Source organism: Macaca fascicularis, chromosome 14 (genome assembly GCF_037993035.2).
Source record: "Macaca fascicularis isolate 582-1 chromosome 14, T2T-MFA8v1.1".
Classification (NCBI taxonomy): domain Eukaryota; kingdom Metazoa; phylum Chordata; class Mammalia; order Primates; family Cercopithecidae; genus Macaca; species Macaca fascicularis.
Window position 1 is genome coordinate 11,602,734 of NC_088388.1, and position 26,417 is coordinate 11,629,150.

Below are 26,417 nucleotides of genomic sequence, written 5' to 3' on the forward strand. Positions count from 1 at the left end.
CTCAGTCATGTGTCAGCTGGGTGCTCTGGGGCAAGTTATTAACATCTCTCTGAGTGTCCATTTCCCCCTTTGTAAAATGGGGTAATAATGTTCCCTATGTTGTCAGTAGATTGAATGAAATAAGCATGCAAGCTGCCTAAAGCATGAAGACCACCTAGCACAGTGCTTGACCTGTACTAAGGTTAAACTTTATTATCATTATCAGCCACAGAAAGTGGCAAAGGCCAATGATGAGGGCTGCACTTTTTGCTCAGGCTGCTGTAACAAAAATAACACAGCCTGAGTGGCTTCAACAACATACATTTATTTTGTCACCATTCTGGAGGCTGGAAGTCCAAGATCAAAGTGTCGGCAGAGTTAACCTCCCTGGAGGCCTCTCTCGGCTTGCAGATGCTGTCTTTTCCCTGCGTCCTCACGTGCTCTTGCCTCTGTGCTCATGTACTCCTGGTGTCTCTTTGTGTGTCTGACTTTACTCTTTTGTTTTTTTTTTGGAGACAGAGTTTTGCTCTTGTTGCCCAGCCTGGAGTGCAGTGGCGTGATCTTGGCTCACTGCAACTTCCGCCTCCCAGGTTCAAGCGATTCTCCTGCCTCATCCTCCCAAGTAGCTGGGATTATAGGCACCCACCACCACAGCTAGTTAATTTTGTATTTTTTTTTTTTTTTGAGATGAAGATTTGCTCTTGTTACCCAGGCTGGCATGCAGTGATGCAATCTTGGCTCACTGCAACCTCCACCTCCCAGGTTCAAGTGATTCTCCTGCCTCAGCCTCCCAAGTAGCTGGGATAACAGGTAGCCAACACCACAGCTAGTTAATTTTGTATGTTTTGTTTGTTTGTTTGTTTTTGAGATGGAGATTTGCTCTTGTTACCCAGGCTGGAGTGCAATGGTGAGACCTTGGCTCACTGCAACCTCTGCCTCCCAGATTCAGTGGTTCTCCTGCCTCAGCCTCCCAAGTAGCTGGGATTACAAGTGCCTGCCACCATGCCCAGCTAATTTTTTTTTTAAATGGAGTTTCACTCTTGTTGCCCAGGTTAGAGTGCAATGGCACCATCTCGGCTCAGCGCAACCTCCGCCTCCCAGGTTCAAGTGATTCTTCTGCCTCAGCCTCCTGAGTAGCTGGGATTAACAGGCATGAGCCACCACGCCCGGCTAATTTTGTATTTTTAGTTGAGACGGGGTTTCTCCATGCTGGTCAGGCTGGTCTCGAACTCCCGACCTCAGGAGATCCACCTGCCTCGACCTCCCAATGTGCTGGGATTACAGGTGTGAGCCACCGCGCCTGGCCACATTTTTTAAGGACTGTGGCTTGGGGGGAATAAAATGAAAGGCAAAATGGGGAGCCAGCACTGGGCCACCAGTCGGCCCACCCTTTATGGGATCAGGAGACTGTCTTAAGGGGGCCATTCCATTAAGTATCCTGAAGCAATTTCAGGCCTTTTAGCCGAGCTAGTTGGTGCATTTCCTTAAGAAACGTGGCTGGGCGTGATGGCTCACGCCTGTAATCCCAGCATTTTGGGAGGCCGAGGCAGGTGGATCACCTGAGGTCAGGAGTTTGAGACCAGCCTGGCCAACATGACGAAACCCCATCTCTACTAAAAATGCAAAAATTAGTCAGGCGTGGTGGCACACGCCTGTAATCCCAGCGACTCGGGAGGCTGAGGCAGGAGAATCGCTGGAACCCATCGGGCGGAGGTTGCAGTGAGTGAGCCGAGATTGTGCCACTTCACTCCAGCCTGGGCAAAAGAGCAAAACTCCATCTCAAAATAATAATAATAATAATAATAATAAATAAAAAGAAATGCAAATCTGAGCCTTCAGTGGAGATCACTTAAGGAGGGTGTGGGTTCTCAACCTCTTGGAGCCGTTTGAGGAGGGGCTGGAGCAGACATGGGGGCAGGCGTTTCAGTTTCCTACATATCCCATGATCAGTGTGGGGAGGTCATGCATTAAATGCCTCTCACTCCTTTCTCCCTCTTCTTCCTCTTCTCCCCCTCCCACTCTTCTCCCCATCACCCTGGCAGATCTATCCCTGTGAAAGGCTGGGGGTTTCTGGGCTTGACATCTCCTTACCCCATAATTTTGGCTAAAGGAGCGGGTCTCAAGGATGTCATCCTGGGAAAATATTGCTGGAATGAAGGTCAGAAGTTCCAGCTCTCATTATGAAACATTTCAGTTCCTTCACCTTATTCACATTTTGTGTTGTTATTTAGATTGGTTTTTCAGAATTTCATGAAGATGGGAGGGATTCTTATTTATTTTATTATTAGTATTATTTTTTGAGGTGGAGATTTGCTCTGTTGCCCAGGCTGCAGTGCAGTGGTGCCATCTCGGCTCACTGCAACCTCCGCCTCCTGGTTTCAACAGATTCTCCTGCGTCAACCTCCAGAGTAGCTGGGATTATAGGCTCGCGCCACCATGCCTGGCTAATTTTTGTATTTTTAGTAGAGACGGGGTTTCACCTTGTTGGTCAGACTGGTCCTCGTGGTTCGCCTGCTGGGATTACAGGCGTGAGCCACCACGCCCGGCCAGATGGGAGGGATTCTTTTCAAATTCTTGGGCAGCCTTGGGAAGTAATTTAGAATTTCTGACTGTGCACACGGCCATGTGTGTTTAGACACAATCCTTTTGTTGAGATGTGTTTCTAGAACGTAGCCCGCTAAATGCAGACCTAGAATTTAAACACTACCTCTGACTTCCAGAGGCTCCTCAAGTCACCCACACCTTTTGGTGGACTGAGACACCCTTGAATGCTCTCTCAGCTCTTAAAGACACCAGACTGGAGCCTTCTTGCAAGGCAGTGGTGCAGTGCCAAGTTCAGGTCCTGAGTTCGAATCCTGGCTCTGCTGTTGACTAGCTGGGTCTACTGGGGTGTTTCTGAGCCTCAGTTTCCTTATCTCTGAGTTGTCATGTTCCTGACACACAGTAAGTACCCAATAAATTATAGCTAAATTATTATTCTTATTATTGTTACCACTTATTTGATTTCCACAATCCAAATCGCTGAATGTCACGATTTCTCCTTGAATGAGGATGAGGTGGAAGAGATTACCCTGGAGCTGAAGTGGTCATCAGGGAAGCTGATGATGAGTTGGGCAAGAGCAGTAATGATGAGCTTTAAGGCATTGAGGATGAAAGGTCAGTCTGCATTGCGGGATAAAGCAGACACATTCCTTCCAACGCGCCGTTGAGGTGATGGTGTACATTCCTCCGGAAATGAAGTATATAGATGCGGGGGAGGTTGGAGGTGGGATGCTCCTGGGACATGTGACTTTGTTTTGGGCAGTAGATGGGTGTAGGGTTTTCATATTTTTCTTGCAAAATTTGCTGTAACACCTTTTTTGTTGAAACAGAGTCTCGCTCTGTTGCCCACTGGAGGGCAGTGGCTCGATCTTGGCTTACTGCAACCTCCATCTCCTGGGTTCAAGCGATTCTTGTGCCTCAGCTTCTTAAGTAGCTGGGACTACAGGTGCGTGCCGCCACGACTGGTTACTTCTTTTATTTTTAGTAAAGATGAGGTTTCACCATGTTGGCCAGGCTGGTCTCCAACTCCTGACCTCAAGTGATCTGCCCGCCTTGGCCTCCCAAAGTGTTGGGATTACAGGTGCGGTAAGCCACCATGCCTGGCCTGAAACACCTTTTACCATCTCACCTGTCCCATTGTGTGAGCTCAGGAAGAGCTCAGACTCAGGGTGCAGAGGTTGCTGAAGATGCCTGCTGTTATCAATCTGGGTCATCCCTAAGCATGAGAAGACTTAGATAAAGGCCAAGATAAAAATATGGCATGAACATGAGGGCTTGAATGAGGCAGTCCCTGGGTGACTGTTCTGGCAGCTCCTTCCTGTTCTGCCTCCAGTCACCCATCCGCCCACACAACCAATAATAGCAGCTCGCGAGAAACCACAGGAATCCAACGGACCTCTCAGCCCTTGACCTGTGGAATCACAGCATGGACCCTCTCTGCAGATAATGCAATGGAATGGGCTGAGTAGCACAGGTTCCAGAGCGGGACAGCCTGCATCCAGTTCTGGCTTTCTCACTGACTGGCTGCACTTCCTTGGCCTCAGTTTCCCTATTGCTGCAAATGGAGATAATAAGCCATGTGTGTCACAGTATTGCTATAAGGATAACATGAGATTACAAATGTAAACTGCCTGGCATAAAGGAAGTACTTAATAAATGTATCTGTTACTGTCATTACACTCTTTGGGGTGGGATTTGTGCCCTGCCAGGCAGGCTCCTTAAGATTAGTTTGCTAGTTGTCTGTTACGAGCTCTGAAGTGCCATCTATCCTATGATATTAATTTTTTTTTTTTTGAGATAGAGTCTCGCTCTGTCACCCAGGCCGGAGTGCAATGGTTCGATCTCAGCTCACTGCAACCTCTGACTTACAGTTCAAGCAATTCTCCTGCCTCAGCCTCCTGAGTAGCTGGGATTACAGGCGCACGCCACTATGCCTGGATAATTTTTATATTTCTAATAGAGACGGGGTTTTACCATGTTGGCCAGGCTGGTCTTGAACTCCTGACCTCAAGTTATCCGCCTGCCTCGGCCTCCCAAAATGCTGGGATTACAGACATGAGCCATCACACCCAGCCAATTTTTTTTTTTAGATGGAAGATTTTTGATCTTTGAGATAATCCTATTAAGCAACCATTTCTAGCAATTACTGGCAGCCATCCTGCCAGGCTGTCAGCTGGGAAGGACCTAGAATGGACATAGGGTGAGTGTCTGAGAAGGAGGAGGGTCCTGGATGGGAAGTGGGGCTGGAGGAGGGCCTTTTTCTGACCCGACATTTTGCTCTGGTCTTCGGTTCCTAAACACATTATGTTGTTGGCTTTCTTTAAACTGAAGTCTTGTTACAAGGATTGCTCTGAAGCCAGGAGGTGGAGGTTGCAGTGAGCCGAGATTGCACCACTGCACTCTAGCCTGGGTGACAGATCGAGACTCCACATCAAAAAAAAAAAGATTCCAGGAAGAACCAACATCTGAGCCTGCCCCCTGCTTAGCTTTGGGTCAGTGATATCATCTCCATGTACCAAGGATGGGTCTCCGTCTCATCTCTTTTCCGCCCGCCTCGGCCTCCCGAAGTGCTGGGATTATAGGCGTGAGCCTCCGCTCCCAGCCTCTTCCTGGAATCTTGAACTGAGCTTGCCACCCACCTTCTCTACTCGTTAAAAATGTAACAAGCTTTTAATATTTCTGCTGTCAGCATCTATTGAGCGTCTGGTGCTGCACTAGGTGCCCAGAATGCAAAGACGAGAGAGGTGTCCCAGTCTGAGAGTCCAATGGGCTTAGGGCTGTCGGCCGTCGGACTGCTCTGCTAAAGACTTCCTCTCTCCTCCCTGGTGGAGAAGGTCAAGGAGGGTATTGCAGGCAAGGGAGACCGCGGGAGCAAAGGCTGGGAGGTCTGACGGTGCAGGCACTTTCAGGAAATGGTGAGGGACACGGCACAGCTGGAGCTGTAGTTTGCATGGGCTGGCTGATGGTGAAGTCTTATGTCTGGGGGCAGGGAGCTGCTGGAGCTTTTTAAATTTTAAATTCTCTATTATTTATTTTAAAATAGAGGCAAGGGGCTGTGGCTCTCGCTTTTAATCCCAGTACTTTGGGGGGCCAAGGCGGTTGGATTATCTGAGGTCAGGAGTTTGAGACCAGCCTGGCCAACGTGGTGAAACCCCATCTCTACTTAAAATACAAATAAATAAATAAGTAAAAATTTTAAAAAAATTAAAAAAAAATAGCCAGGTGTGGTGGTGGACGCCTGTAATCTCAGCTACTCGGGAGGCTGAGGCAGGAGAATTGCCTGAACCCTGGAGGCAGAGGTTGCCATAAGCCGAGATCGCACCATTGCACTCCAGCCTGGGTGACAAGAGCGAAACTCCGTCAAAATAAAATAAAATAAAATAATAAAATAAAATAAAATAAATAAAATAATAGAGACAGGGTCTTGCTATGCTGCCCAGGCTGGTCTTGAACTCCTGGGCCCAAGCAATCCACTGTCTCGGCCTCCCAAAGTGCTGGGATTACAGATGTGAACCACTGCACTCTGCCTCCACTGGAGATTTTCATGCAGGCAAAAGACACGAGTTGACTTTTGTTTTAATCGTAATCATATTCACAGCAATTATACCTTTCAGTACTGAGCATTTTCTTTGTGCTAGGCCTCAGCTAAGATACTTTCTTATGAGTGATTGAATCCCACATTACAGGTGAGGCTAGGAGAGTTCACCAAGCCCGGTCACATAGTGGAGCTGGGACGAACCACCACATTGGAAGAGTTCAATAAATGTTAGTCATTGTTATTTTTGCTGTTATTTGTTTTCATGAGCGTCCCCTGGCATGCCAGCTGTTGGGTGGTACCTTTAGGTTTGAAACTGCCTGGGTTAGTGCCAGTGAGCTGGACTAATAAAGCCATTTCATCAGAGTAGAGTTCAGAATAGGGTGCACTACCAGCCTCTGCCCCTGCTCTCCCCTGTTGCTGTGGTTATAAGCCGGCCACCTGGTTCTCTCTTGGTCGCTGGCCCCTCTCCAGCTCAGGCCTGGGTGACCCTGCTCCCACCTGGTGTTGCTCCACGGCTGCCTCTCTGAGGTTGCCTCCTGCCTCCCTCTCTGGTTTTAGCTTTTCTACAGCTGAGCAGGGGGCAGACCCCACAGGTGGCAGGGTGCAGGTGAGCTGGAGGGACCAAGGCCAGGTGGCTATGGGAAGTCTTCAGGGGAGGCGAGGTGAAGGCTGGAAGGGCCCCAGCCAGGAAACTGAAGGAGAGAGCGTAGCTTTCAGAAATACACTGGATTTAGAATTGATAGCCTGTGACAACCTCACACCGTGAGAAGAGAGAGCAAGAAGTGATAAATGAGCGCTACTTGCAGCTCGAATGACCTGATGGCTCTGCGTGGTGAGCCTTACCCATTCCCAGAACTTTATTATTATTTATTTATTTATTTATTTATTTATTTATTTGAGACAGAGGCTTGCTCTGTCACCCAGGCTGGAGTGCAATGGTGCAGTCTCGGCTCACTACAGCTTCTGCCTCCAGAGTTCACTCCATTCTCCTGCCTTAGCCTCCCGAGTAGCTGGGACTACAGGCACCCACCACCACGCCTGGCTAATTTTTGTATTTTTAGTGGAGACGAGGTTTCACCGTGTTAGCCAGGATGTTCTCAATCTCCTGACCTCGTGATCCACCCACCTTGGCCTCCCAAAGTGCTGGGATTACAGGCGTGAGCCACCGCGCCTGGCCTTCCCGGAACTTTAAATACCATCTGTAGATTGACAATTCCCAACTCCCTGGGCTCCAGCCTTGAACACTGAGCTGCCCCTTTCTTCTTCACTTGGACGTCTCTCAAGCGTTTCAAGCTCAGCATTTCCCAAATGGAACTCAAAGTGGAGCTCCAAAATGATTTGCCTCCCTCACCCCTGAACCTTCTTCTCCATCTCAACAAATGGTATCAACCCGCCCGCCTTCAAGCTAGAAAACTTGAGTGTTATCCTCGATGCCTCCCTCTTCTTCAGCCCTCACATCCCGTTGTCAGCAAGTCCCATCATTTCCACATTGGAAACACATCACAAAGGTGGCCAACTCTCTCCATCTCTACCACCACCGCTGCAGGTCAAGTCACCACCATCTCACCTGGATGACTGTGAGTCCGCATGGTCCATGATCTTTCCAGCTCCAAATTTTAGCCACTAGGGTCTTTTAGGGACACACATTTGATTGTGAATCCTCATATCCAATGAAGTCCAGCCACACTTAGCATAACAACCACCATCTTCCTGTGGCTTACAAGGTTCTACGCCAGATCCCAGCTTCATCTGACGTCCCCTTTCCTCATCACTCTTGCCCCTCTAGCCTCACTGGCTTCCTTTTGGTCCCCACACGCCACGTCTTTCCTTCTTTAGGTCCTCATCCAGGGTTCACCATCGTCCCCCACTGTCGGGAATTCTCGTCCTTGCCTTTTCGTGGCTGGCTCCTTCCCATTCTTCAAACTTCAAGCTAAACGTCCCCCCTCAGGTCACTGTCCACGACCTAAGGGGCTCCACAGGCTCTCTCAGCATCCTCTTTAGCCAGTCATCTCATTCCGAGCATACACTGATCACAACTTGGAATTTTTTAGTTGTTCATCTTATTTATTGTTTCTCTCCCCCACTAGAGTGTCAACTCTACCATACCTATTGGAACATAGAAAGTGCTGACAGGTATTCACTGAGTTGACAAACAGGTAGATGACGAGGGCGTGAACTTCAGAGGTCCATGGGGCCGAGGGCCAGGAGAACACTGATATTCAAGGGGTGGGCAGAGGGGCTGTCAAGGAGACTTGATAAGGAGGGACAGAGGGAGGAGGCAGTAACCAAGAGAGGAGGGCTACGTTGGCTGGGGAGGCTTTTCACTGTTTGTAACAGCAAAGCTGTCCGGGTGATTAGATAAAAGGGTTGATTTTTCTCACAGTCTGGGTGTTCAGCAGCAAAGCTCTGTGTCAGTGTCACCGAGGCCCTCTTGCCCTTCTCGTAGCCTTGGATGCATCACATCCTCATATGATGCGTTCAAAGGCAGGAAACAGCAACAGCGTGGAACAGACGTTCTCCTCATGCCTCTTTTATTGGTAGGATGTGGGGTGGTGATGTTGGAGGGATCGTCTCCAGACGACCCCTGCTAATGTCCCCCTAGATCCCACTGGGCAGAAGGACACATGCTTGCTTTGGACCAGGGGCTGTGCCTCTCTTGGTGAAATCAGAGAATCTCTTTCCTGTCCTTGAACAAACAGGATTCTTCCAGCCAAGGGGAAGGGAATGGCTTTTGAGTAAGGAAGGAATAGCGCTTGCCATTAGCACATTTCATAAGGAAGAGTTTTTCTGCTGGGTTAATTGATGCAGGGGGTCGAGTGGGATGGGTGCTGAGAAGTAGCCCCTAGATGTGACACTCAGTGGACTATATGTGGCCCTTGAGAAGGCTGTTTCCATAGAGCAGCTGGGTTTGATTGCACATTTTGTGGGGGGGAGGGGCTTAGGAATTACTGGGAGAAGTTTAGGAGATGAAGGGAGACTACCAGGAAGCCTGGTGGTGAAGGTAAGAGGAGACGTGGCATCATCACCAGGTGCAGGAGGCAGATACAGGGAGATCTTTTCAGTTTCGTGGAGACTTGATGATGTTTATAGGCTGAGCAAAATGAGTTGGTGAGAGAGAGGGTAAAGATTTTGAAGCAAGATGGGATCATGGATCCCCATGTCCTGAAGGAGGCATGGAGGTGGCATCGAGTGCACAAGAGGTGTGGTTGCCACTGGATCAAGCAGGAAGGCTTTTCTGAGAAGACCCTTTTGAGACAGGAGGGCAGGAGGGTGGATGATGAAACATGAAGATGCCCAGCCAGGACGGATTCCCCTTACTTTCCTTTGTGTGATAGTGGGCTTATTTAGAGAGTGAATCCATGACCTTCACCTCTCCTGCTTCTTTGTTTTAATAATCTGATATAATAGACTCTTTTTTTTTTTTTTTTTTTTTGAGATGGAGTCTTGCTCTGTCACCCAGGCTGGAGTGCAGTGGCCGGATCTCAGCTCACTGCAAGCTCCGCCTCCCGGGTTTACGCCATTCTCCTGCCTCAGCCTCCCGAGTAGCTGGGACTACAGGCGCCCACCACCGCGCCCGGCTAGTTTTTTGTATTTTTAGTAGAGACGGGGTTTCACCGTGTTAGCCAGGATGGTCTTGATCTCCTGACCTCGTGATCCGCCCGCCTCGGCCTCCCAAAGTGCTGGGATTACAGGCTTGAGCCACCGCGCCCGGCCGATATAATAGACTCTTTAGAAATCCCCAGTCCATATCTGTGTGGTTGTGCCCTGGGAAGTACCAGGACAAAGCTCACTCCTTGGGTTTTGTTGTTTGGATGAATGGAACCACCCAGTACATAGTCATGGGTGTGGTCATTATGGGATGCAATCCAGGGGGTGCAGGCCACTTAACACACAGCACAGAGCCACCAGATCCTGTGGAGTCAGGTGGGGAGCCAGACAGAGGGGGAGAGCCCTGAGCTGGGGAGAGAGGACTTGAGTTTCAGGTTCCAGATTCAGGTCCTGGTCAAGCACTTACCAGCCGGGCTTCACTGGCGCCCGCCGAGCCTGTGACCTCATCTGCAGAGGGGTGGGTTGGCAGCTCTTCTTCTCCTTTCCCTGCCCATAGTTACAAAATGTGCTGACTCCTTGTAGGAAATTAATCAAATGCCTTCCTGCCCCTCCTCCATCCCTCTCTGGGGAGCCTGCCCCTGCTCAGTACCACCCCGAATAGGATGATATTTTTGTTTTGGCTTGCTTGTTTGCTCATTTGTTTTGAGATGGTGATTCGCTCTGTCGTCCAGGCTGGAGTGCAGTGGCGTGATCTCGCAACCTCCGCCTCCTGGGTTCAAGCGATTCTCCTGCCTCAGCCTCCTGAGTAGCTGGGACTACAGGTGCACGCTACTACGCCCAGCTAGCTTTGTATTTTTAGTAGAGACAGGATTTCACTATGTTGGCCAGGCTGGTCTGGAACTCTTAACCTCAGGTGATCCGCCTGCCTCAGCCTCCCAAAGTGCTGGATTTATAGGCGTCAGCCACTGCGCCCCGACTGTTGGTTTGTTTTCTGGGTCTTGCTGTGTCGCCCAGGCTGGAGTGCCACGGTGCAGTCGTGGGTCACTATCGCCTCGACCTTCTGTGCTCAAGTGATCCTCCCCATTCAGCCTCCCAAAGTGCTGGGATTACAAGTCTGAGCCACTGTGCCTGACCGGGATGTTGTTTTTCTTCACCATTACCCCTGGTCTCTCACTTCTGGCATATTTCCTCCTTTGTTTTGGGGAATGATGGCATGGGGCCCAGGGAGTAGGGTTGGGAGCCAAACTTTTCTCCTCTATTTATTCAGATCGTAGCTATGGATGCAGCAAAAAGCAAACAGAAGTTTGACTAGATATATGAGCTCAGTATTCCACAACATTTAAAGCTGGTGTGTACTTACGTAGGAGGCTTAAAACATAACGTTAGGTTAAAATGAATAATAGCCCCAACAGGAAAAAAAATAGTGCATTCTAAAGAAGTTCTTAGCGGGAATGTTCAGAAGCTTGGTTGGTTTGACTGACACTAGCTCTGCATGTCTCCTTCTTGGTACCTCCTTAATGCAGACCTCTGTTGCTCCCTGACTTCTCCATTGGGTCACATGTGGCCAGTAGCATGAGCATAATATCCCTATCATTGTTGTCTCACAGGGTGAGAGTTCGGAAGGAGCCATCTTTACTTTTAGGCCACCCTCTTTATTTATCTAGCACGTGGGGTGGGACCGTGACCGAAGGAGGGCTCCATGCACGTCTCCTGTGTTGTTGGAGGAGGTAGTGTTGGTAACGGGCGAGGAGCAGAGTCATTTGGTTCCAGCAAAGCTGCTTCCATCAGATTGGTCCTGCCCCTTGGCCGGACTTTGCTTCATCATCTCTAAAATGAGATTAAAGATTGTTTCTCCCTCATGGGAAGGCTCTGGGATTCAGTGAGCTTATGCCTGTTTAGGAAAGTATCTGGCACAGGGTCACCACCCTGTGCCATCACATCTGCCCAGATGAAATCAGGTAATCAACTGAGGCACCCGGAGTGCCCATCGCGCATGCATGCTGTGCCCCATGGGAAAGGGCATCAGATGTGACTCTGCCCTCAAGGAATCCGCATCTAGCAGGAGAAAGAAAACTGACACTGTGGAAATAAATAGAGAGCTAGAAGGCCAGCGGGACCCGCAGTTCCCCACGGCGCAGACATCCTGGAGGGCGAGCAGCTGCCGGGCGGGGCACGCTGTCAGCCAGCCCTGCCTAATCTCCTGGCAGCGAGAGCAGAGAGAAAGCAGAATCTGGTATTCATTGCGCGGTTGTTTCTAATTTCCTTCTGCTTTCGAGATCCTCTTCTAAGGGAGAACAATGCCCTGAATGATGGGGCACAGGTTTCCTTGGCTGGGCACTCACCCAGCTGTGGCAGAGGCCAGGCACTCACAGGGCCGGTGGCGTTTGATTCTGGCTTCTGAGAAGCTCCTCCGACAGTGGGGTTTGGTGGCTGATTTGAGTCCCGGCCCATAGGACAAGTCCCCCCAGGCTCACTTACGAGTATTGTCTTTAACATTTCCCTATCTGCCTAAGAAGAACAGTCTTTTGTGTTATCGCCGGGGTTTCTTATGAGACTGGGGGGGTGGAGGAGTCACTGAACCCCAGAACTCTCTGTAGGACCCACATCTGGAGCCAAGAGGCCGCTCTGTGCCACCACACTCCCCGGAGTGCCCATCGTGCGTTGGAGGGGGACGGCGTTGGCCTCGAGTGCTGCCCTGGCAGTTCCCTTCACAGACCATGCCTGAGAGGACTCTCAGCAGAGGACCCTGGGCTGACATTTCTACAGCCGGTGCCTCACGAGGCTGGCCAGGGCAGGAGGCCCAGGGCTGAGTCCAAGGAATGGGGTGGGGTTTCCTCATTCCTTGCTGTCTTCATACTTGGCCTTCTATTTGTAGATTTCAGTAATTTATCAGCCTTTCTGGGTTCCTCTTTCATCACCAGAAGCAGAGTGAACCCAAGGTAAGAAACCCACTTGCATAAAGGGCCGAGAGAGGCTAAGGGGCATTTGATGATGGACTTTCAAGTCCATGGGGCTGTATCGAGGAAGATGCTATGGGAGTGGCAGGTGGGAGGGTGAGTGAGGGACTGCACAGTCCCAAGAGGCCCTAGCAGGTTCAGCTGTCTTCAAGATGGGCAAGACCCAGCTGGGCACAGTGGCTCACGCCTGTAATCCCAGCACTTGGGGGGGCCGAGACGGGCAGATCACCTGAGGTTGGGAGTTCGAGACCAGCCTGACCAACATTGAGAACACCCGATCTCTACTAAAAATACACTATTAGCCGGGTGTGCTGGCGCATGCCTGTAATCCCAGCCACTCAGGAGGCTGAGGCAGGAGAATCACCTGAACCCGGGAGGAGGAGGTTGCAGTGAGCTGAGATTGCACCATTGGACTCCAGCCTCGGCAACAAGAGCAAACTCCATCTCAAAAAAAGGGCCGGGTGCAGTGGCTCATGCCTGTAATCCCAGCACTTTGAGAGGCCGAGGCAGGTGGATCACGAGGTCAGGAGTTCAAGACCAGCCTGGCCAATATGGTGAAACCTCGTCTCTACTGAAAAATACAAAAATTAGCCAGGCGTGGTGGCATATGCCTGTAGTCCCAGCTACTTGGGAGCCTGAGGCAGGAGAATCTCTGGAATCTGGGAGGCAGAAGTCGCAGTGAGCCAAGATCGCGCCACCACACTCCAGCCTGGGCGACAGAGCGAGACTCTGTCTCAAAAAAAAAAAAAAAAAAGAAAGAAAGATGTTCAAGACTCAAGTCAGGTTTCCCAGGCTTAGGTCACCCAAATGCATCCTCATCTACATGCCATTCTCACTACCATTTGTTTAATATTTTCCTTTTTTTTTTCTTGAGATGGAGTCTTGATCTGTCTTGCCCAGGCTGGAGTACGGTGGCACGATCTCGGCTCACTGCAACCTCTGCCTCCCAGGTCAAGCGATTCTCCTGTCTCAGCCTCCCAAGAAGCTGGGACTACAGGTGTGTGCCACCACACCCAGTTAATTTTGTATTTTTAGTACAGACGGGGTTTCACCATGTTGGCCAGGCTGGTCTGGAACTCCTGACCTCAGGTGATCTGCCTGCCTTGGCTTCTCAAAGTGCTGGGATAACAGGCGTGAGCCACTGCACCTGGCCAAAGATTTTTCTCTAAATAGATTTATTTATTTATGTTTGAGATAGAGTCTTATTCTGTCACCCAGGCTGGAGTGCAGTAGCACAATCACGGCTTGCCACAGTCTTGACCTCCCAGTCTCAGGTGATCCTCCTATCTCAGCCTCCTAAGTAACTGGAACTACAGGAACACACCACCATGCCTGGCTAATTTTTGTACTTTTTGTAGAGATGGGATTTTGCCATGCTGCCCAAGCTGGTCTTGAACTCCTGGGCTCAAGCAATCTGCCTGCTTCAGCCTCCCACAAAGTGCTGGGATTACAGGTGTGAGCTACCATGCCCGGCCCTAAAGAGATTTATTTTGAAAATCTTAATCATTTAATTAAAAAAGAAACCTTTATGTCACTGCTGTAAATGAAATTCAGCATTTTGCTGACAGACATTGAAATAAGTACAGATGGAACAGTTAAAAGCACTCATTCTGTCCCTTTGATATACTCTTGAACGCCACTCATTGCTTTGTATAAGGTCTCGGTGTACAAATCTTTCTGTATCATGGGGGGTCCATGTGCGTCTGATGGCGATGTTGAGGGTGAGCTTGATGTTGTCAGGGAGTAGGGTGATTTGCGCCAACTTGTGACCCCACCAAAGAAACTGGGGATGACACCCCTGCTGCTTGACCAAGGGCTTGCTGGTTCCATATCAGTATCTCTAACAGGGGAGGACGACAGTGGCTGCTTCAGAGGGCTCGGTGAGGGTGAACTGAGCTCCAGGAGGATTTATTTATTTATGTATTTATTTGTTTTTGAGACCAGGCTCGGTGGCTCACGCCTGTAATCCCAGCACTTTGGGAAGCCGAGGTGGGTGGATTACTTGAGGTCAGGAATTTGAAACCAGCCTGGCCAACATGGTGAAACCCCATCTCTACTGAAAATACAAAAATTAGCTGGGCATGGTGGCACGCTCTTGTAATCCCAGCTGCTCGGGAGGCTAAGGCAGGAGAATCACTTGAACCTGGGAGGTTTAGGTTGCAGTGAGCCAAGATCACGCCACTGCACTCCAGCCTGGGTGGCAGAGTGAGACACCATTTCAAACAAAAATAAAATAAAATAAAATATAAAATAAAATATTTATTTTTGAGACAGGTTCTGACTCTGTCACCTAGGCTGGAGGGCAGGGGCTCCATCACAGGTCACTGCAGCCTCTGCCTCCTGGGCTCAAGTCATCCTCCTGCCTCAGCCTCCTGAGTAGCTGGGATCACAGGTGTGCATGGTACTGCACCAGGCTAATTTTAATTTTTTTTTGTAGAGGCCAGATGTGGTGGCTCACACCTGTAATCCCAGCACTTTAGGAGGCCGAGGTGGGCAGATCACTTGAGGTCAGGAGTTCGAGACCAGCCTGGCCAATATGATGAAACCTCATCTCTACTAAAAATACAAAAATTAGCCTGGTGTAGTGGCACATACTTGTAATCCCAGCTACTCAGGAGGCTGAGGCAGGAGAATTGCTTGAACTCAGGAGGCGCAGGTTGCAGTGAGCTGAGATAATGCCACTGCACTCCAGCCTGGGCAACAGAGTAAAACTGTGTCTAAAAAAAAAAAAAAAAAAAAAAAAATTATGCAGACCGTATATCTCTATGTTGCCCAGGCTAGTCTTGAACTCCTGGGCTCAAGAGATCTACCTGTCTTGGCTTCCCAAAGTGCTGGGATTACAGGCATGAGCCACTGTGCCCAGCCACCCTGTAGCATTTATAAAGTGCTGAGAAATAGTATCTGGCACGTAGTAAGCATTTAGCAGATGTGAACCCCCACTTTAACTTGGGAGATTTTGGCTGAAGGCCCTTGACTGTCCTGGGGATCTGCCTTTGTGGAGATGGGGCTGGGACAGACACTGCCAGGCTCCCTCTGGCTCTCTGCACATCTCTGTTGCTCACTGACTTCTCCATTGGGTCAGGTGTGGCCAGGTAGCATGAGCATCATTTCCCTCCTGATTATAGGGTTAAACTAAGATGTGATCAGGACAGGCGTCATCACGAAATATCCCCACTGCAATCGGTGGTCATCTCTGTCCACTAGAGGCTCAGAAACGGGCTCCCAGGGATGAAGACTGGTGTGCACTGCTGGGGGCTTGTGGGATCTGTGTCTGCCGTTCCCTCTGGCCAGCCACGGGTTGTTTCTGGAATGGGACTCGTGGCTGGGAGGGAGGAAGGAGCTGTGGGAAGCAATCCCAGGTTCCTTGGTGGGACTGGAAACTCTGCCTCAGGGCCTGGAATTTTGACTTCCTGTTTGGCCTGGCACTTGTTCCCCCACATTTTCAGCTCTGACACATCCTCTCCCTCCCCCTGTCAGCATCGTTTCCTCATCGTAAAATGAGGGGGTTGCACTAGATCCTATCTAAGGCCCCTGTGAGCTTGAGGAAGCCACGATTCTACCTCCGGCCACCCCCTCACTTTTCCCTCAGGCCTCTTGATTGGCAGTGAGTGGAGAGGTGGGAAGAAGGAGAGAAATCACAATAGCTGTGCATCAGGCCACCCGCAGGATGGCCCCGCGGCAAAGAACCGCACAGTCCAAAATGTGAATAGTGCCAAGATGGAGAAACCCTGTTTTAGGGAAGGAAACACAGAAGAGAGGAGATACTTAAAATGTGATACACAAATGTGAATGCGGCTGGGCATAGTGGCTCACGCCTATAATCCTAGCACTTTGGGAGGCGTAGGCAGGCGGATCACTTGAGGTCAGGAGATCGAGACCAGCCTGGCTAACATGGCAAAACCTCATCTCTACTAAAAATACAAAAATTATTCGGGTGTGGTGGTGGGTGCCTGTAGTCCCAGCTACTCGGGAGGCTGAGGCAGGAAAATCACTTGAACCCGGAGGTTGCAGTGAGCTGAGGTCGCGCCACTACTCTCCAGCCTGGATGCTAGAGTGAGACTCCATCTCAAGAAAAAAAAATCACACAAAAATCCAAAACAAACCAAAAAGAAAAATGCACAAATGCAGTACAAATAATAAATGGTTAGACAAATGATAATGAAAAGGAACACTTAGGGATAAAGCAAAATGCATAGGAAAAGGGTTTATGAAGGAGATTGGACAAAGTTGCCAAGATAGGGAAGGATGTGTTTGCAGAGTGGTCATAGCTGGGCTGGGTCGAGTTTAAGGCGCTGGCCTTAGAGTACTAACCAGCGTTCACTTTACAGATGAGAAAACTAGGGAAACTGGGAGGGATGGGTGTCCTCCCCTCTCCTTCCTGGTTCACTTTGGAAGATGCCATCTCTGTTAGGGACCCCTCCTATGGGATTTCAGCAATGCAGCCAGGTCAACAGTGGTACCTACTGATGCCACACAACAACGTTAGGATGGCAGGCTGCCTAGTCCAAAGGCCCAGGCAGTCACTATCGTATGAGTTTTATCATGCAAGCCGGTCATGGTTAGTTTTTCTATGAGACCTTTGCTCCTCGTTGAATTAACAACAAATCAGTTGTCTCCATGCCAGAGGAAGATACCACATAAAGCAAGACTAAAATGAGCAGAGAACAGAGAATGTCTTCATGGCCTTAGGGATGGGCAAACATTTCTAAAACAGAATGCGAACAGCACTAACCATAGAACAAAAATCGATGAATTGGACTTTATCAAAATTAAATCCTCTCTTCATCCAAGGGCACCATTAAAAAAAAATGAAAAGGCAAGTCTCATGTATCTGATAAAGTATTCGTTTCTAGAATATTTGAAGTACTGCAGATCAATAAGAAAAGTTAAAATGACCCAATCAAAAAAATGAGAAACAGAGGCCGGGTGTGGTGGCTCATGCCCATAATCGGCACTTTGGAAGGCCGAGGCGGGTGGATCACCCGTCAGGAGTTCGAGACTAGCCTGACCAACATGGTGAAACCCTGTCTCTACTAAAAGTACAAAAATTAACTGGGTTGGTGGTGGGCGCCTGTAATCCCAGCTACTCAGGAGTCTGAGGCAGAAGAATTGCTTGAACCTGGGAGGCAGAGATTGCAGTGAGCCGAGATCACACTACTGCACTCTAACCTGGGAGACGGAACAAGACTCAGTCTCAGGAAAAAAAAAAAAAAAAAAGAGAGAGAGAGAGAGAAAGACTTGACCAGGCAGTAACAAAATACACAGATGGCCAAATACACTGTGAAAAGGTGCTCAATATCATCATTCACCAGAAAATGCAAATTTGCTGGGAGATTAGCTGAGCCTGGTTGCACAAGCCTGTAGTCTCAGTTACTTGGGAGGTTGAGGTGGGAGGATCATTTGAGCCTAGGAGTTTGAGGCTGCCATGAGCTATGATCATGCCACTGCACTCTGGCCTTGGTGACAGAGTGCAAAAGAAAAAAAAAAAAAGAACAACATACACACACAAAACTCCCACAAAAATATACTACTACACACCCACCATAATAGCTAAAATGAAAAGACTCACAATACCAAGTGTTGCTGAGGATATGGAACAACTAGAACTATTGTGTATTGCTGTGGGAAGTGTGGAAGAGGTACAGCCACTGGCAACATTGTTTGGCAGATTATATTAAAGCTATAGATATGCCTGCTCTACAACCCAGTAATTCTACTCCTAGGTATATAATCGTAAGGGATTTGGCTGGGCGTGGTGGTTCACGCCTGTATTCCCAGCACTTTGGGAGGCCAAGGTGGGTGGATAACCTGAGGTCAGGAGTTCGAGACCAGCCTGGCCAATATGGTGAAATCCCGTCTCTACTAAAAATACAAAAAAATTAGCTGGGTGTGGTAATGAGTGCCTGTAATTCCAGGTACTCAGGAGGCTGAGGCAGGAGAATCACTTGAACCTGGGAGGCGGATGTTGCAGTGAGCCAAGATCGTGCCATTGCACTCCATCCTGGCAGACAGAGCGAGACTCCTTCTCAAAACAAAACAAAAAAACCTAAGGGATTTGAATGCCTGTGCTGACAAGAATGTTCAAAGGAGTTTCTCCAAACCTGAAACACCCCAAATTCCCATCAGCAGAAGATTGGAGAGAGAAATTGGTGGTCTATTCATGTAAGAGTACTATGCAATGATGAAAAGATGATATGCTCTGATTCCATTAATATGTAGTTCAAAAGGAGGCAAAGCTGATCTATGATGAGTCAAATCGTGGTTCTGTCTGGTGGGGATATGGATTGGGAGAGTGCATGAGGGAACTTTTTGGGGTGCTGGAAATATTCCTTATGTGGCCTGGGGTGGTGGTTATAGAAATGCCTGTTTATGAAAATGATTATCAAGTTGTCCATTGTGTACTTTATGTACTCTGATGAATGTGTTATACTTCTATTTTTTTTTTTTTTTGAAATAAAGTCTTGCTCAGTCGCCCAGGCTGGAGTGCAGTGGCGCAATCTTGGCTCACTGCAAGCTCTGCCTCCCGGGTTCACGCCATTCTCCTGCCTCAGCCTCCCACGTAGCTGGGACTACAGGCGCCCGCCACCATGCCTGGCTATTTTTTTTGTAGTTTTGGTAGAGACGGGTTTTCACCGTGTTAGCCAGGATGATTTCGAACTCCTGACCTCGTGATCTGCCCGCCTCGGCCTCTCAAAGTGCTGGGATTACAGGCGTGAGCCACTGTGCCCAACCTATACTTCTGTTTTTTAAAAATGAAGAGAAATGCAGATTCTCATGTCCAAGAGAAGTAATAACAATAATAATTTATGGAGCACCCAATATGTGCCTGATTGCTTTATAGAGATTGTTTGCCTTAATCCATCGAAACCTCCTGTCAAAACGATATTCTTTTCTTGCTAGAGAGGAGGAAACTGAGGCTTAGAGAGGGACAGTAGCTTGTCTGAGTATCACAGCTGCTCAGTGTGGGAGTCAGGCCTTGAACACCGTATTCTGCACTGCTGCCACTTGGCTTGGGATGTTGAGAGTGAGTCTTGGTACAGCATCAAAGCTCTCTGTGTTGCTTGCTACTCCCCCGGAGCATCAGATGTTGCAAACACCATTCTTTAAAGAGAACTTCATTGTGTGAACCCCAAGTTCCGCTACCTTCTTCAAAACAAAAACATGGATTGGGAAGCCCAGGCCCTTTATGAACCCTTTCCATGAATTTGTTCCAATCAGGAAAAGAGCCTGCAGCTTCCTCCCCACCCTGTCCATCCTAACTGTTCTGTGTTGTTAATTCTCTGAGAATGAGAGGGGATGGGCTAGCCCATCCCCTGGCTTGAGTGCAGTTAGTATTGTGAGCCAGGCTTGAACTCCAGCTCCGCTCTTTTTAAACAGTGAGGCCCTTGGGTAGTTTTTTAATTTCTCAAAGCCTTTGTTTCCTGGTCTGTGAAAAGCAACAGTGGTACTTCCCTTCTAGTCCCACTGTGAGAGTTAAATGCGGTCGTATATAAGAAGTGCTCAGCTCAGCGACAGGTTCATAGCAAGTGTGCAATAAAAGATGTGTAGAAATGTCAAAGCTGGCCGGGTGCGGCCAGCCTGCAATCCCAGCACTTTGGGAGGCCAAGGCAGGAGGATTGCTTGAGTCCAGAGTTCAAGACCAGCCTGAGCAATATAGTAAGACCCCATCTCCAAAAAGATAAATAAATAAAGCTTTCACTTTCCTGGTGCCTGATTCCTTCCAAGCCTCTTAAAGAGGCTTAGCTGGCCGGGCACGGTGGCTCAAGCCTGTTTATCCCAGCACTTTGGGAGGCCGAGATGGGCGGATCACGAGGTCAGGAGATCGAGACCATCCTGGCTAACACGGTGAAACCCCATCTCTACTAAAAAAATACAAAGAACTAGCCGGGCGAGGTGGCGGGCGCCTGTAGTCCCAGCTACTCGGGAGGCTGAGGTGGGAGAATGGCATAAACCCGGGAGGCGGAGCTTGCAGTGAGCTGAGATCTGGCCACTGCACTCCAGCCCGGGCGACAGAACGAGACTCCGTCTCAAAAAAAAAAAAAAAAAAGAAAAAGAGTCTTAGCACCTTTGCCCTCTAAATAATTCAACACACATTTGGAAGAAAGAAGTTATGCGGGCCAGGCGCGGTGGCTCAAGCCTGTAATCCCAGCACTTTGGGAGGCCGAGACGGGCGGATCACGAGGTCAGGAGATCGAGACCATCCTGGCTAACACGGTGAAACCCTGTCTCTACTAAAAAATACAAAAAACTAGCCGGGTGAGGTGGCGGGCGCCTGTAGTCCCAGCTACTGGGGAGGCTGAGGCAGGAGAATGGCGTGAACCCGGGAGGCGGAGCTTGCAGTGAGCTGAGATCCGGCCACAGCACTCCAGCCTGGGTGACAGAGCGAGACTACGTCTCAAAAAAAAAAAAAAAAAAAAAAAAAAGAAGTTATGCGAATGGCTTCTTCACAAAGTGTAACGTGTAGTGAATAAATGGGGCAGAATTGCAGCGCTTCAGCAAGGAAAGGGGGGCATTTTGAACGAGCGTGGTCAGATGGAGGTATTATTTGGCTGAGTCTTCAAAAATGGGTAGGATTTAGGCACAGAGAGACCAGGAAGGTCATTCTCAATTAGGGGGAGGGCAGGCGGTAGTTCCTCGGAGCCAAGGTCAAGTTCGGGAAGGGCGAGCAGGTGATTTTGGTTGGTGCTTGAAACTTGTGTAGGGACTAGTGGAAGATGAAGTAGGAAAGGAGGCCTGGTTCCAGATGAGGTCGCATTAAGAAAGCTGGAATTTTTTTTTTTTTTTTTTTTTTGAGACAGAGTCTTGCCATGTTGCCCAGGCTGGAGTGCAGTGGCAGGATCTTGGATCACTGTGCAACCTCTGCCTCCCGGATTCAAGTGATTCTCCTGCCTTAGCTTCCTGAGTAGCTGGGATTACAGGTGTGTGCCACCACACCTGGCTAATTTTTGTATTTTTTTTTTTTTTTTAGTAGAGGCGGGGTTTCACCATGTTGGTCAGCCTGGTCTCCAACTCCTGACCTTAGGTGGTCCTCCTGCCTCGGCCTCCCAAAATGCTGGGATTACAGGCGTGAGCCACTGCACCCGGCCCGAAAGCTGGATTTGTTTCTGTTGGAAAAGGGGTTGCTGCACTTTGCTGAGTGCGGGAGGTGTAAGATGGAGACAGGGGCATGCAGGCCCACGTGGGAGGTGAGAGAGACCAGGTCAGGAGGCCCATGAGAGGACAACCTGCGTGTTCATGGGAGTCAGATGGGAATGAGTTGGGTGTGACTCAGGAAGGAGGCACTGGGCTGGGACAGAAGATGTAGGTAGGCTCCAGGAGATGACAGGGAGGGAAGGTGAAGGCCTATGAAGGCTCAAAGCCAATTGCTCGGGTTCATGAAGCAGAAAGGGTTCATGAAGAGGAAAGGGAAGAGAGAAAGTCAGTTTGGAGATGATAATGAAAAGGATTTCTTAATGGCTGAGGCTGGAGGTGGCAGCTGCTTTCATGGTTCCTACCTTCCTCTGTTATTTGAATGTTCCTGGGAACACACTGTCCTCTCCTGGTCTCAGGCTTGTATAGGGGACACCAAAAGGACAGACTCGGGCTTTATGCACGCTTCCTTTCCACCCTGGCCTCACAGAAACCACACAGAGGGAGGCGTGGCGAGACCAGAAGAGTCCCAGCAGCAGGATCCTTTCCAAATCTATCCCTTCCAGTGGCAAGCATTTGCTTAAATGCCCTGGCAAGGAGTGGGGGGCCTTCTTTCAGTTTGTGCAAAGTTAACGAACTGTCTTCTGATTTTATGGAGAGATGCAAATAGTGTGTTGAATAAAAATCTCTTTGTTGTTGTTTTACAGGGCTGTAGAAATGGCCAGGAAGAAAACCACCCCCTCTTAAGGCTGTTTTTGTGACCATTCTTTGGAGCATTGTTCTAAAAATGGGAAATTACATATTGCTGTGCCAAGAGCAACAAACACCTGCAGTTAAAGGAATACCTTCCACGAGGCGGCTTTTCGGAGTATGCATGATTATAGCTCCAGCCAGGCCGGACCGAGGGCTGCTGCAGAAGCTCTGCTTGGTGCATTTCTTTACTTGCAAGGGGACAGAGTGTGGGCTTAGGTTTGGGACTAGACGGGGCTTTGGCGGCTATGGAGCTCAGGTGATTATCCTTCACTCATTTATCCAATAAACATTTATCAAGCATCTATTCTTGTGTCAGCCTTTGTGGTTTTCTCTGTTCCCTTCCCTGGTGTTGTGAGAATCCCTGGGAGAGTTGGCCACAGGCAGCAGCTTGCTGTCCTTATTTTCTTTCAGTTTTCAGAGTCAGCGCATGACTGCTGCCTCCACATGACCGAGAACCCCCGCGCATTCTCTCCTTTCTTTCTTTTCTTTCCCCCTCTTACATCCCTTGCTCCTCCTCCCCTTTCTCTTTCCTCTTTATGTATCTAAAAAAGGAGAAATGTAATTTTTTTTTTTGAGACAGTATCTCACTCTGTCACCCAGTCTGGAGTGCAGTGGCATGATCTCAGCTCACTGTAACCGCTGCCTCCCGGGTTCAAGTGATTCTCGTGCCTCAGGCTCAGTAGCTGGGATTACAGGCGCCTGCCACCATGCCTGGCTAATTTTTGTATTTTTTTTTTTTTAGTAGAGATGGGGTTTCACCACGTTGGCCAGGCTGGTCTCAAACTCCTGACCTCAAGTGATCCACCTGCCTTTGCCTCCCAAAGTGCAGGGATTACAGGGATGAGCCACCATGCCTGGCCAATAAATGCACTTTTTAAATACGCCAATCGATACATTTCTTCAGGCACACGCCTTTTCAAAGTTTCCTGTTGCTGGAGGTCGGTCTGAAATTCTTAATCTATGCTGGTAGATGTTAAAGGATAATTTTCGATTATCTGGTTAATATTTAACTTTTGTCAACACTGATATTGCAAAATAATCAGGTCTTGAAATTTATCAAGCATGAAATGAATACCATTCAGATGGAATGGTTTAAGAGGAATCCAGTTTCATAAACTAATCTCATCTTTTTTTTTTTTTGAGATGCAGTTTTGCTCTTGTTGCCTGGGCTGGAGTGCAATGGCATGATATTGGCTCCCTGCAACCTCCGCCTCCTGGGTTCAAGCGATTCTCCTGCCTCAGCCTCCCAAGTAGCTGGGATTACAGACACCCGCCACCATGCCCAGCTAATTTTTGTATTTTTAGTAGAGATGGGGTTTCTCCATGTTGGTCAGGCTGGTCTCAAACTCCTGACCTCAGGAGACCCACCTGCCTCAGCCTCCTAAAGTGCTGGGATTACAGGTGTGAACCACCATGCCTGGCCAACTAATCTCATCTTTATCTAGAAACAGAAAAGCAAGGAGCAATGGAATACAATGAATTTCAAACGTTTTTTGGCATTTTGGTTAGAACTTCCTGCCCACAGAGCATATGAATTCCTCAAATGGGTCAGCCAGAGAGTAATGGGAGGTCTTTTTGGGGGTCCAGGGTCATGTCTCAGGGGCCACTTGGTTATTGATGTGGTCCTCCTGGAAGCAGAGAGATGGAATAAAAAGGTTGGGAGGCCAAGGAGGGCAGATCACGAGGTCAAGAGATTGAGATCATCCTGGCCAATATGGTGAAACCCCATCTCTACTAAAAATACAAAAATTAGCCGGGCATGGTGGCGGGCGCCTGTAGTCCTTGCTACTCGGGAGGCTGAGGCAGGAGAATCGCTTGAACCCGGGAGGTGGAGATTGCAGTGAGCCAGGATGGCGCCATTGCACTCCAGCCTGGCAACAGAGCGAAACTCCGTCTCAAAAAAAAAAAGGTCTCAAGTCCTGTAATGTACTTAATTTACTGTCTTGGCTTCCACCTTCGTTTCAATTTTTCCACTAGAGGGTCCAAAGTAGAATCCTGCTGCTGTGATCGAGTGCTTGACGCAGATGCATGTTCGAATGATTTATTTTCCTTTTGCTTTCTTGGACTTTCTAAGTTTTCTACAACGAGTAGCAAGATAACTAAAATGTGAATCATGCCTTCATAGGACTCACATTCTAGAGAAGGCAACAGTTACAAGCAAACATGCTACAGTAAGATAAATACATGATTTATCCCACTGTAAATAGCTGCCCCAGATGAGGCGCGTGGGAGCCCAGCAGCGGAGAGAGCCCCTGAACCTCAGGGCACAAAGTGCTGGGTAGGGAGAGCAGGGAGAAAGAGCCCACAGACTAAGTCTTGAAAGAATCTGAAGGGGGCCAGACTTAGCAAATGAAATAGAATATGCCAGTTAAGTGTGCATTTTAGATAATGAAACGATTTTTAGTGTAAGTATGTATTATACTTATACTAAAGTATTGCATGAGTCTTGAAGGATGGAGTTTGGTTCTTCCAGGGACTTTGGGAAGGGAAAGCATTTCGGTCAGTGGGAACTGCTTCTGCAAAAGTGTGGAAGTGTGAATGGCATGGATTTGTTGCCTGTTTCAAATGTGAACATCTGTGCCTCGACGTGAATCAACGCGCCTTACTGAGAGGGCAGTTTTATTTCCGAGCAACATCCACTGCTCCACCCTCAAAGCGAGGGGTAGGTGGGAAGCAGCAGGATTTGAGGCCAGAGTGGAAGCAGGGCCATTTCCAGGAGGCTTTGATGATGGGTGAGGCTTGGTGAGGGGTTTGGACTTTATCTGATAGGGGACCAGGAAGAGGGAAGGATTTTAAGCAAAAGCTTGAACTTCCTGTTTGATTTTTGGCAATCATGGGAAGGAAGCAAGACTAAAATCTTAGAGACTATTTAGGAGGCAGATTAACGGCCCCCCAAGGATGTCCACATCCTAATCCCCAGACCCTGTGGATGTGTTAGGTTACCTGGCAAGAGAGAATTAGGGTTGCACATGGATGCAAGTTTCTCATCAGCTGACTGTGAGATGGGGAGGTTGTTTTGGAGTATCTGATGGGCCCAGTGTAATCACAAAGATCCTTATGAATGGAAGTGGGAGGCAGAAGAGGAGATCAGCATCGGAGAGAGACTTGCAGAGGCTGCCCTGCTGACTTTGAAGATGGGGAAGGGGCCATGAGCCAAGTAATGAGGGTGGCCTTTAGAAAGTGCAAAAAACAAGGGTACAGATTCTCCCCTGGAGACTCCAGAAAGAATGCAGCCTGCCAACACCTTGGTTTTTAGCCCAGTGAGATGCATTTCAGACGTCTGGCCTCCAGAACGAGAAGATCACAAATTTGTGTGCTTTAAAGTTATTAAGTCTGTGGTAAGTTGTTAGAGCAGCCATAGAAACTAATGTAGAGGCTGTTTGCAATGATCCAGGTCACAGATGGTGAAGGCCTGGAATTGGCAATAGGGTCAAGAGAAGGGGATAAGGGCTGGGCGCGGTGGCTCACGCCTATAATCCCAACACTTTGGGAGGCTGAGACGGGCGGATCATTTGAGTCCAGGAGTTCGAGACCAGCCTGACCAACATGGTGAAACCCATATTTGTGAAAAAATACAAAAATTAGCTGGGCGTGGTGGTGTGCGCCTGTCATCTCAGCTAGTCAGGAGGCTGAGGGAGGAGGATTGCTTGAGCCTGGGAGGCGGAGGTTGCAGTGAGCAGTGATCACGACCCCGCACTCCAGCCTGGGTGACAGAGTGAGACCCTATCTCAAAAAATAAATAAATAAATAAATAAAAATAAAGGGATCAATTCCATGTAAGTTGAGATGGACTCAGACTGACCGGACACCTAAGGTCAGGAGGTCAGGATATTCCCCTAGCCCAGCAATCCTTTCTCCTCTCCTGATGCCCCAAGGCCTGCTCCTCCTTCCACAGCTCCCAGGGAGCCTCTGATCCAGTCTGTCCTAGGGCTGACTAGTACCTACTTTTGTGATAGGGGCCTAAGAGGGAA

General features: G+C 48.9%; 1 protein-coding gene across 1 annotated transcript in view; it reads left to right on the forward strand.

The window, feature by feature from the left end:
* AHNAK (AHNAK nucleoprotein) overlaps positions 1-22,748 on the forward strand; it is a 113,453-nt gene extending 90,705 nt beyond the window's left edge. The window contains exon 6 of the mRNA XM_005577594.5: positions 22,401-22,748. Within this exon, the coding sequence (XP_005577651.1) occupies positions 22,401-22,408 (8 nt within the window). The 3' untranslated portion in view covers positions 22,409-22,748. The remainder of the gene's footprint in view (positions 1-22,400) is intronic.
* The last annotated feature ends 3,669 nt before the right edge of the window (positions 22,749-26,417 follow it).